Genomic DNA, 11,922 nt, shown 5'->3' with positions numbered 1-11,922 from the left:
TAATTGTTCTTAAATATTGATTTCTATTCACAGAGACATACTGAAATTAAAAATATACACAACCATATGATTCCACTGCCTTTACATCATTACGTATATCCTCTTTTCGATTCGGTCCATGACGATTTTTATGTTATTACTTAATTATACTATTTCATAACATTTTTTGAAGAAAATTGAGATTTAATTTAATTAAATCTTGAACTCAAGAATAAGTTGTGAAGCCTTCCATCGAAAATTCAACACCTAGTAGGCTAGTATCCACTGGTTGGTGTTTATACCAAATCAATGTATTTTACCGTGGTTAAGTAATAAATTAAATGAACATTAACTAACTATAGAAAGGTAATAAAAGAGTATGCATGCAGATGATACATGTCATGTTATCATTAATTTGGTGTGTGCGGATAAGTTTTTACCATCAATTTATTGCATATATTGGAGTTTTTAGTTAAATGTTGGTGTCTTGTTATACGAATTTGAGCTTTTTCAGTGAAACTACTAAGAAGATAACATTATATAAATTCAACTCTATAGTTATTTGCAAATTAAGGAAGAAGAAAAGAAGTGGAAGTTTGTATCTATTCTAGCAGTTCATGGACTTGGAAGGCGTCAAACTTTTGTAGCCAATGAAGCTCTGACATGATAAAAGTTTCAGGTTATATACACTAATAAAAGTCATTCAAAACCTAAAAATTAATCGATGTGTTTGATTTGAAGTTTATTGACATTGGTGCTTAAATAGGAGTACGTACTTAATTTGCTTTCCAAATTAGATGCAGGTAAGATCTCACTTACGAATTAATCAAGTCATTTGCAAGTTTAGCACCTACCGTATTTTGACTATTAAGAAAGATTTTCAGAAGCCCTATTGACTTATTAGGTTATCCTTTTAAAAATATAAATTCGATGCTACATTTGTCCCACGGAAATTGACTGTTATCTTGGTGCTTATTCATCTGCTAATATGCCCAATGCGTTTCTTCCTAATTATTCAAAGTACGCTCCTAAAGTTGCATCAGCCAACTATTTCTCATGCTTCCTAAATTGGGCATATTAATGCTTAATTTCTGAGATGCCAAAACAGCGGACAAATTAAATCCAACTACCATGAAGCTTCAACTGGCCTGGTAATACTTATTAGAAACGATTAAAAATTAGTAATAAATCTACTAGATTGGCTTTAATTTTATTTATAATAGTAATGTGTACTTGCCAACCAATGGGATGAAATAGATATTTAGGATTTTCAAGACCAACCATTCCACTTATGACTTACGTCCTCTTTGAGTGTGCTTTATAGTGGATTCTTGATTGTACAATTTGAAAATTAACAGGATCTTTTCCTAGTATAAATAACATGCTAGTATTTGCTCTAAGAGTACCATAACAAAGGTTGATAATTAAGCTATCGAAATTATTTGAAGCCTTTGCTAGTGTTATAACTTATTACTTCTACTAGATAGAGAGAAGATGTCAGATGCTAGTGAAGCAGGAGATGACTCAAAAGATTCAATGCCAAAGCCCAAGGGGAATAGAGGAATTTCTTTTCTTGATTTTATTATGAGAATAGTTGCCATTTTAGGTACCTTAGGAAGTGCAATTGCCATGGGAACATCTAATGAAGACCTTCCCTCCTTCAAGCAGTTCATCAGGTTTAAGGCTGAGTACAAGGACCTTCCTACTTTCACGTAAGATAATACACGATTACTATATCTTTTTTGTGGATTTAACTTATATACACCGACAATGATTTTTATACTATTAGTGTAATTTAACATGTTATAGCAAGCTGTCTGTCTTATTTTCAAGTTACTAGTTTAACACTTATTAGGGTTAGTTACTTATAGTTATCTCAGTGTAAAGATTTTTACATTATTAGTGTAATTTAACCTATGATAGTAGGTTTATTACCATTTTTACCAAGTTACTGGTTATTGCTTATTATAGAGATTTACCAGTAATTACCCCATAGTCACGAACTTGATTGAGTAAAATTTACGAAAATTCACAGGTTCTTTGTGGTTGCGAATAGCATCGTTAGCGCGTACCTTGCTGTATCTCTTGTCCTATCCATCTTACACATTGTCATGAGTGGTGCAAGAATAACTAGGGTGGTCTTGATCTTCTTTGATACGGTAAATTCTTTAATTAATTAGCTTAATTTACATCATCTTTAATACCCTTTTCATACAATAATTTCTGAGCTGATAATTAAACTTAATTCTCAGTTGATGATGGGATTTTTGACATCTGGAGCATCAGCAGCAGCAGCCATAGTGTATTTGGCACACAAGGGAAATGCTCGTGCAAATTGGATTGCTATTTGCCAGCAGTACAACTCTTTCTGCAATCGTGCCTCTGGTTCCTTGGTTGGATCCTTCATCGGAGTTCTTGTGTTTTTGCTGCTGATCATATTGTCAGCTCTGGCCCTTTCAAGAAACTGATTTCGTCGCATAATGATCACTTCCTGATGGAAGAAAGAGCGTTGTTTCATCTTTTAATTTCATTTGATAGTGTGTTCCATTCAAAGAGAATTTTGAGTGATTCATACAAGCTGTTATTACATCTGTTTGTCTTAGTGATTCTTCCTCTCAATTAATAAAATTGATGTTTATATTAGCATTCGTTCCGATAAACATAGATGACCATGTTGTTTATAATGTTAATGTCGCTCCAGTTCTTATTAAGAACTTCATTACCCGGGATGTCTGGAGTCTTTTTTAGCACTCCAAAACGAAAATTAATAGTAGTAATCATTTATTAGCAATTGGAAAAATCGTGGATTAGTAATCTTTTACCAATACAATTCGTGGATTACAAACTTTGTAGACAAGAAATCGTAAATCAATAGTATCAGCTAAGACTGTCAACCGTCTTCCCAGCTGAAAACCAACAAGTCCGCCAAATTTATGTATCGCTTAAACTAGGACCATATCAGGCAATAAATTTATTTCAGAGTAGCAAGTCCTAAACTACCTGACACGGCCCTACCTATCCCCAAAATATAGAAGGAACCATAAAGTAATGGTTGTCTGCACCATTCGAAGAACTACAACAAAATGTCTAAAACTCTAAATGAGACATACAATGACCTCAATGGACTACAATATAAGAAAACTATGAAATTAGCGACGGACAAAATTTCATAGCTAAACGGCAAAATCCCATGCTAATATCATTTAGCTATGGATTAGAGACGGATTATAAGAAAATCTAATTAGCGAGGAGCTATTTAGCGACGGATTAGCTAAGGATTACCGACAAATGCCGTAGCTAATTCCATGTTCTCTTGTACTGAAAGAAACAGGAGAAATGCAATTTGGATCACAAGTATAGTCTTTGTACACCCTTCCACAGAGGATGGACCTTCATGCGTATAAAGTTTAAGAAAAAGGTGTTAAGCTTACTCCATGCTCAGGCATGGGGTCTTTCTCAGCTTCTGCCTGCTAATTTTATTCTCAAGAATGCTTAAGCTTTGGAATCAAAACAAAAATTCCTGAGAGCATAATCATCAGCCTCAATTAAAGTACAACCAGGTTCTTTCCAAACCCCATTGTCATCCATCAACTTCCTCACCCTTTCAACACCATCCCATTCATCCCTCGAAGCATAGATATTAGACAGCAAGACATAGTCCCCACTGTCTTCCTTTCCCAATTTAAGTACCTGCTCATTAGCATACCTTCCCAGCTCAACATTGGAATGAACTTTACAGGCTCCTAGCAATGTTCTCCATATAATAGCATTAGGTTCAATCTCCATGGTGTTTATGAACTCAAACGCTTCATTCAATTGTCCGGCACGTGCTAGCATATCAACCATACACCCATAATGCCTTATGTTCGGCTCAATATTGTACTCAGCTCTCATCATGTTGAAATATCCTCGGCCCTCATCAACTTTTCCAGCATGACTACAAGCAACTAACACACCAACAAAAGTAATTTCATTAGGGATATACTTCATTCTCCTCATATCTTCAAAAAGAGAAATACATTCTTCAGAATAACCATGGAAAGCTAATCCTAAGATAATTATGTTCCACGACGACACATCCTTTTCTCTCATGCCATGAAACACTTCAAGTGCCTTCCTAATACTTCCACACCTAGCATACATATCTACAAGTGCATTACCAAGAAACAACTTTAACTCCCCAGCACCTATCTCGATAATAGATCGATGTATTTGCTCGCCAACATCCAAGAACGCTGAATCCGTGCACGCGGATAAAAGGTGCAACATGGTGACTTCATCAGGGTATTCCCCTGCACCTCTCATCTCTTCGTACATTGTCAACGCCTTCTCATTTTCTCCACAAAGAACATACCCTGAAATCATCGCGTTCCAAGTCACAACATCTCTCTTTGGCAACACATCAAACAACTCCCTTGCATTCTCCATCTTCCCTTGTTTCACATACCCAGTGATCATCACATTCCAAGAAACCAAATCTTTCACAGGCATTTCATCGAACAGCTTCCGTGCAACATCCAATTCGCCTCGTCTCGCATATCCAGCAGTCAAAGCAGACCAAGCAACAACATCCCTCTTAGCTGAACTATCAAAGAGTTGGCCTGCAATTCTTATATCTCCAACATTTGCATGAAAATAAATAAGGGTATTCCTAGCAAATTTATTAGATTCAAACCCATGTTTCACAATTTTCCCATGTATAGTAAGCCCAGAAACAATCCAAGAAAGCTTAGTACATGCTTTAAGTACAAATGGGAAAGTATAACTATCTGGACGTATATTAAGTTTTTCCATATGGGTATAAAGGGAAACAGCTAAAGATGGTCTGAGACTTTGAGCTGAGCCTCTAAGCATAGTGTTCCACATGAAGAGATCTGGTTGAGTAATTTGAGCAAACACCTTGTGTGCATAGTGAATTGAGGTCGAAAAAGTAACAGCTGAAGCGTAAATGAGTTCCCTTAGAGCAATGCGATTGGAGTTGAAACCAGTGATGATCATGAAAGCGTGAATTTGCTTTAGGGATTGAAGATCTTTGCATTTGCTCCATAGTGATGATTGACGGTGAAGATTTGAACTCCTGCTTGTTATAGTCTTTTTGATCATTTACCTCTTAATTCTTCTTCTGTGACTGCAGATTCAACAAAACTAATATTGGGCCTGGCCTGATGTCTCTCCTGGGCTTTATTTTTATTTTAGGCTCGGGTCATTAGCACTAATGCAAGCAAGACACTCAGGCCAAATACATGTGACGAAATACACTCAAATACAAGGAGAAGAAACTAAGAAAAATATGTAAGAAAAGAAATGTTGTTGGCCGGGTTCGAACCTGGGCGGGCAAGGTGAGAGCCTCGCCCAATAACCACTTCAGAACCACTTCAGCCACTCCAACTTTATGTATTTTGGTGTAGCTACAAATGGTAATTTACAAAATCACTACAACAATAACAACAACATACCCAGTGAAATCCCACAATGTGGGGTATAGGGAGGGTAAAGTGTACGCAGACCATACCCCTATCTCGGAAGATAGGGAGGTTGTTTCTGAAAGACCCTTGGCTCAAGAGAAAACACAACCAGAAAGGTTAGATAGGCACAAGCAGTTCAAAGCAAAATGCAAATAAAACTAAAGAAAACGAATAAGTCAAAAAAAAAAAAAGGAGCAGTAACTACCACAGATAAATAAGATAATCGAAGTACAAGAAACAACATATAGTAGCAAGAAACAAAGGACAATAGACTATAGATCGAAACAACGACTACTTACTAGCCTTCTACCCTAATCTGAGTCCTCCAAAACCTCCTATCTAAGGTCATGTCGCCATGTCCTGTCTCAGCACCTCTCCCCAATACTTTTTTGGCCTACCCCTACCTCTTTTGAAACCATCCATAGCTAACCTCTCACACCTCCTCACTGGGGCATCTGTGCCTCTCCTTCTCACATGCTCAAACCATCTCAGCCTCGCTTCCCTCATCTTGTCATTCACTGATGCTACTCCAACCTTATCCCGGATATCTTCATTCCTAATCTTATCTCGCCTAGTGTGCCCACACATCCATCGTAACATTCTCATTTCTGCAACTTTCATCTTTTGAACGTGAGAGCTCTTGACTGCCCAACACTCTGCCCCGTACAACAAGATCGGTCTCACAACCACTTTGTAGAACCTGCCTTTAAGTTTTGGTGGCACCTTCTTATCACACAGCACTCCTGAAGCAAGCCTCCATTTCATCCACCGTACGCCAATACGATGTGAGACATCATCGTCAATATCCCCATTTTCTTGTATAATAGACCCAAGATATTTAAAACTTATTTTCTTTGGGATGACCTGGGTACCAAGCCTCACTTCCACGCCAGGCTCATGTGTCACGTCACTGAACTTGCACTCCATGTAATCTGTCTTGGTCCTACTCAACTTGAATCCTTTAGACTCCAGAGTTTATCTCTAAACCTCCAGCTTAGTGTTCACTCCGCTGCATGTCTCGTCGATCAAGACTATGTCATCCGCAAATAACATACACCATGGCACCTCACCTTGAATTCGCCGCGTCAGACAATCCATCACTAGAGCAAATAAAAATGGACTAAGAGCTGATCCCTGGTGCAACCCTATCTCCACTGGGAAGTGCTCCGAGTCTCCTCCCACTGTCCTTACCCTGGTCTTGGCTCCCTCATACATGTCCTTGATCGCCCTAAAGTACGCTACAGGTACACCTCTGGCCTCCAAGCATCTCCATAAAACCTCTCTTGGCACTTTGTCGTAAGCCTTTTCTAGTTGATGAAAACCATGTGCAGGTCCTTCTTCCTCTCCCTATACTGCTCCACCAGTCTCCTCACAAGATGGATGGCTTCTGTAGTCGAGCGCCCCGACATGAATCCGAACTGGTTCTTTGAAATGGACACGCCTCTTCTCACCCTTATCTCCACCACCCTTTCCCACACTTTCATAGTGTGGCTTAGCAGCTTGATCCCTCTATAGTTGTTACAACTTTGAATATCACCCTTATTCTTATACAAAGGAACCATCATACTCCACCTCCATTCCTCAGGCATCTTCGCCGTCTTAAAAATAACATTAAACAATCTAGTCAACCACTCCAAACCTGCCCTGCCCGCACTGTCACGACCCAACTAGGGGCCGCGACGGGTACCCGGGGCTAACCACCGAGTACCGCCCATTCTATTACTCATCTTACCCATTTAATGCTCTTTTATCAATTTTATATTCAAATCATAAGAAAACCGTCTTTCATTTAAAAACATAAATACTTTTATATGCATGAGCCTTTCGGCCATCAAAAATAATACATATACGTAGTAGCAATCTCATGAGACCATCTAACCCACACTGTGTATCTACGAGCCTCTACTAGAGTGCTAGACATAGGGACGGGACAGGACCGCGTCATGCCCAAAATATATATACATGAGTATACACAAAAGATTAATCATAAGCACCTCCGGAACAAAGGAGTGCTCTCTAATCAGCTACTGGCTCCTATGAATCTGGAGCAACATCTCCTCTCTATCTACCTGTGGGCATGAACACAACGTCCAAAGAAAACGGACGTCAGTACGAACATTGTACTGAGTATGTAAGGCATAGAACAACAATAAAGTATCAATGAAAATAGGAGGCATCGAATGAGGAGCAATCTGTATCTGACTGTGAATCATAAAAGAAGTAATGCATGCTGGCTTACTTTCATAATCATCATCATATCATATGTACATAGATATATAAGCTGCCCGACTATATAGGCACGGTGTGATAATCATTAGCATTAGCATTAGCCTGTGTCTAGGCCTCCCGCGTCCGAGGTACTATCTCATGCCGCCCACTAATGGTGTCTGCCCATGCCATTTGGCCATGGTGTATAGCTGCCCACCTTAGCGGTGACTGCCCGGCCATATAGGCGCTGTGTAATATCATCATCATAGTATGCTCATCATCATATGCTCATCATAGTACATGCATGAAGACTCAAGGACAACTATACTTTATCGGGGTGACTGGTGTGGCGTGGTTTTTCAGGAAACGGAACAGTTTTGGAATGAAAATAGTTGAAAGTGCAATAGTGGTCGTAAACCTAGTTTACGATCCATATTCTGAAATACGGGTCGTATTATGTGGACGTATTAAAGAATAACAGAACCAGAAAGGCAGGCTAAGGACATGGTGATTTACGAGCTCAGTTTACGGTCCGTATTTTAGTTTACGGTCCGTATTTCAAGTCGTATTTAACCATTTGAGAATCTGGCAGAAAGTCGAAGTTTTAGAATTTGAAATATGACAGGGCAGTTTATGGCCCGTAAACTACTTTACGGTCCGTATTTTATTTTACGATCGACTGGGCCAAAGTGCAAATCTGCAACTTTCACGTTTTCAGAACCTATAAATAGTCATTATGGAGCATTCACAAGTATTCTGCCTCACCTTGAAGGAAGTAGTATATAAGGTGAGTATGTACAATACATAACATCATCGTCATTCTTGAACTCATAACACATCTCTTATCTCATAAGCTGTTCATGATCAATGACTCTTGACTTTTCGAGGTATAGAGAATTCATGAAAAGGAAAGAAGAATCATACCATTAGACTCATGCCATAGAAAGAAAGGACTAGCCTTACATAGCTTTGTCGTTTAACTATTCTATTGCTTGCTCGTTCCCCTTTTAATGTACACGTTCTACCTTCAAGAGAATTTGTATTGACATTAACTAAACAATTACAAGAACGTGCTTACTATTTCTATGAAAAATCGGGCAGCATTTCCTTTGGTTATACTACTTTTCCCACCTCATATATCAGCTCCCAAACAACCATAACAACATTCACAATATAGCACAACAATCATCATTTATCTACATTTATCACAATTCACCATTTCCTTCCAATTTCTCCACAATTATGGTCATAGCTCATTATCCCGTTTTCTCATATATAATACTTATTCCATGTTCTAAATGTCATTTATAACATATTTACAATCTCAACATATCCATTTTCATGATTCCTCCCAACCACTATTTAACCATGATACTATTCACACATTTATGACCCATTTTCTATACTCCTCTACAATCCAAGTGTTTCAACTTATCAATACTTCAAATATCATGAAACTTACCTTAGATAGTGTAGAATTAAGCCTTGAACGGAAATACTCTTCTAACACCAAAACCCTATTTCACTTCTCTTAGGATTTCTTGGCTTAGATGACTTTGATGAGTTTCTTACTCTTGATTCTTGTTGGTTTGATGAAGTTGATCATCAATTTCCTTTGAATTCTTGTGGATGAAACATATGGAGCCTTCTAGAGGTCTTGAGAGATGAAGAAGTGTGAAATGAAATGAAAATGAAGTGAAATGAGAAGGGTCCCTTATATTAAATCATAAAAGCTGTCCCGACCAACTTATACGGACCAATCTAAGGGACGCCATTACTCGTCTCTAAGACGTCATTAGAACGTCATTAACTTAATGCTCGTAATTCTTGTCCGACACACCACATATGCTTTGCTTTGCTTTCCTTAACAACTTTCTTTCCTTGCCTTATATGCCTTTGAAATCTCGTTTAGTGTCATCAAATACTATCTCTTACTCATCAAAACATCGTATACGCTATGCCCTTCGTTATCCTATCCACTGTACGTTCACGGGGAAATTTTCCAAGGTGTAACACGCACTCTTCCAAAACTCCCCAGGGATCTCGTCAGGACCGGTAGCTCTTCCCCTGCGCATCCTACGAACAGCGCCCTTAACCTCCTTCACCTTTATACTCCTACAATACCCAAAGTCGCGACGCCTCTCAGAGTACTCCAAATCTCCCAACACAATGTCTCTATTACCTTCCTCGTTCAAGAGTTTATGGAAGTATGACTGCCATCTCCGTCTAATGAGAGCTTCCTCTATCAATACTTTTCCATCCTCGTCCTTGACGCACTTTACTCGATCCAGGTCCCGTGCCTTTCTCTCCCTCACCTTGGCTAGCCTGAACAACTTCTTATCCCCGCCTTTGTCCTCTAGTTCTCCATATAAACGTTCAAAAGCTGCCTTTTTTGCCGCCGAAACTGTCAACTTCTCTTCCTTTCTCGCAATCTTATACCTTTCCCAATTCGTCCGCTTCTTCTCATCATCTTTGCTGTCTACTAACCTCGCGTACGCCACTTTCTTTGCTTCCACCTTTCCCTGGACTTCTCCATTCCACCACCAGTCCCCTCGTCGCCTACCACGGTGACCTCTCGACACTCCCAGGACATCTCTAGCTGCTTTCCTAATGTAGCTCGCCGTCCTATCCCACATACTGCTCGTGTCCCCCCTACTCTCCCAAGCCCCATAGCCATCAACTTCTCCCCCATCTCCTGGGCACTCGACAAAGTCGTCTTCGCCGGTCATCCGCGACCCTCTTCTTCTCCTTCCTCGTAATTCCCAAATCCATCACCAAAAGCTTAAGTTGGGCCGTAAGGTTCTCACTCGGAATGACCTTGCAGTCTTTACAAAGACCTTTATCCTTTTTTCTAAGAAGCAGAAAGTCTATTTGCGTCACAGCCGTCGAACTACGAAAGGTTTCCAACACTACTAAAAAAAGGGGCATTTTTGACCAAAAAATTTCGACCACAATTTTGGTCGGAAAAAAATCAACCACAGGTGGTCGAAATTTGCAGAATTTAATTTTTATTAAACTTTTTATAGGATTTCGACCACACTGGGTCGATTTTTTAACTGGAAAAGTGAATTTCGACCACGTGTGGTCGATATTAATTTTTGTAAAAATAATAAATAGGAAAAAAATATTTTATACATAATTAAATTATATAATTATAAAACAATTATTTAAAAAAAAAACTAATTTCGACTACAAGTGGTCGAAATAATTAAGTCAAATTTGGTCAAATATGACTTAATTATTTTTGACCACATTCAAACAGATTTGACTTAATTATTTTCGACCAAATGTGGTCGAAAATTCAAACAGATTTAGACCCCATCGGGTCACTTTCTTTTTATTTTTATCCTTCTCTTTCTCTCTCCTTAATTCCTCCTCCCTCTCCTCTCTACGCAGCCCACCACCCCACCTCCTTATACGCTCAACGCCGCACGCTACCGCCGTTTCCGACCAGCAGTCGAAAATCCCAACCAGACGCCACCGCCGTTTTCGACAAGCTCAGGTATTTTTTTTCCTTTTTCAATCTTATGAACACAAGCCCCAAATTGAACTAGTTCTCAAGCATGTATTTCCATACCATGTTGTTAGTTGCATTACCTTCTATATTTAGTAGATTTGATAACCTTTTTTTAAATCCCAGTAGTTGTTCTAGGGTTTATATCATGTTATTTTTTTAGGGTTTTGAATTGAAATTGAATGAAATATTAAAATTGATTTGGTGGTGGAGTTATGAGAGTTGTGAGGGGTGGATTTGGTGGTGGTGTTTCTATGTTTCAAAGTCCAATGCATATTGGTTTTATTACTATGGAACCTAATAGTCTTTTCATTCCTCAGTATCTTGATTCTCATCTTACACTCTTCGTTCGTAGAGGTAAAGTTTTTAACGTTTTTTTGGTTTTTCTTGTCATGGTTCTTGTATAAAAAAAATAGTGCAATCTTGTGCACTGATCGCTGTTTAAAATAGAGGCGAATACAAGATTTAAGCTAGGAGATTGCATCCGAATTTCCTTCGCCAGAAAATTATACTATTAATATTAAAATTATTTTTTATAGGAGTTTTTTTTTTATGTATATATATACTAGTAGATGTTGAATTTCTCTCTTTTTGTGAATTTAATTTTTATGTTTTGAATGTTTTTAGTGAAAATTTTGCTCGGTTCTGCATTTGATCTCCTTAATATTTCCCGTTCCCTCTCCTATGTATAATTAAAAGAAATTCTTTAAAAATTACGTGAGATCAAAATTTACAACTTTCACCAATTTTCAGGAT

At 38.4% G+C, this 11,922-nt stretch overlaps 2 protein-coding genes across 2 annotated transcripts; one reads left to right on the top strand and one right to left on the bottom strand.

Annotated features, from left to right (window-relative positions):
* Positions 1-1,389: 1,389 nt before the first annotated feature.
* LOC132623109 (casparian strip membrane protein 3-like) lies at positions 1,390-2,622 on the top strand. Its single transcript, XM_060337818.1, has 3 exons — positions 1,390-1,691; positions 2,015-2,138; positions 2,232-2,622. Exons 1-3 carry the CDS (start codon positions 1,474-1,476, stop codon positions 2,445-2,447), a joined length of 558 nt encoding a protein of 185 aa, XP_060193801.1. The 5' UTR covers positions 1,390-1,473; the 3' UTR covers positions 2,448-2,622.
* Positions 2,623-3,065: 443 nt separating this feature from the next.
* On the bottom strand, positions 3,066-5,217 carry LOC132623484 (pentatricopeptide repeat-containing protein At5g15300). Its single transcript, XM_060338240.1, has one exon. It carries the CDS (start codon positions 5,080-5,082, stop codon positions 3,472-3,474), a length of 1,611 nt encoding a protein of 536 aa, XP_060194223.1. The 5' UTR covers positions 5,083-5,217; the 3' UTR covers positions 3,066-3,471.
* Positions 5,218-11,922: the final 6,705 nt, after the last annotated feature.

The sequence above is a fragment of the Lycium barbarum genome, chromosome 12, assembly GCF_019175385.1.
Source record: "Lycium barbarum isolate Lr01 chromosome 12, ASM1917538v2, whole genome shotgun sequence".
NCBI classification, from domain to species: domain Eukaryota; kingdom Viridiplantae; phylum Streptophyta; class Magnoliopsida; order Solanales; family Solanaceae; genus Lycium; species Lycium barbarum.
Note: the sequence above shows the minus strand (reverse complement) of the source record. Positions and strands in the feature narration are given on the sequence as shown.

Excerpts from the sequence above, each read along its gene's own strand:
- LOC132623109 (XM_060337818.1), top strand. The coding sequence starts at position 1,474 with ATGTCAGATGCTAGTGAAGCAGGAGATGACTCAAAAGATTCAATGCCA. Across the intron at positions 1,692-2,014 it reads AAGGACCTTCCTACTTTCAC|GTTCTTTGTGGTTGCGAATA; the intron begins GTAAGATAATAC and ends GAAAATTCACAG. Across the intron at positions 2,139-2,231 it reads TCTTGATCTTCTTTGATACG|TTGATGATGGGATTTTTGAC; the intron begins GTAAATTCTTTA and ends CTTAATTCTCAG.
- LOC132623484 (XM_060338240.1), bottom strand. The coding sequence starts at position 5,082 with ATGATCAAAAAGACTATAACAAGCAGGAGTTCAAATCTTCACCGTCAA.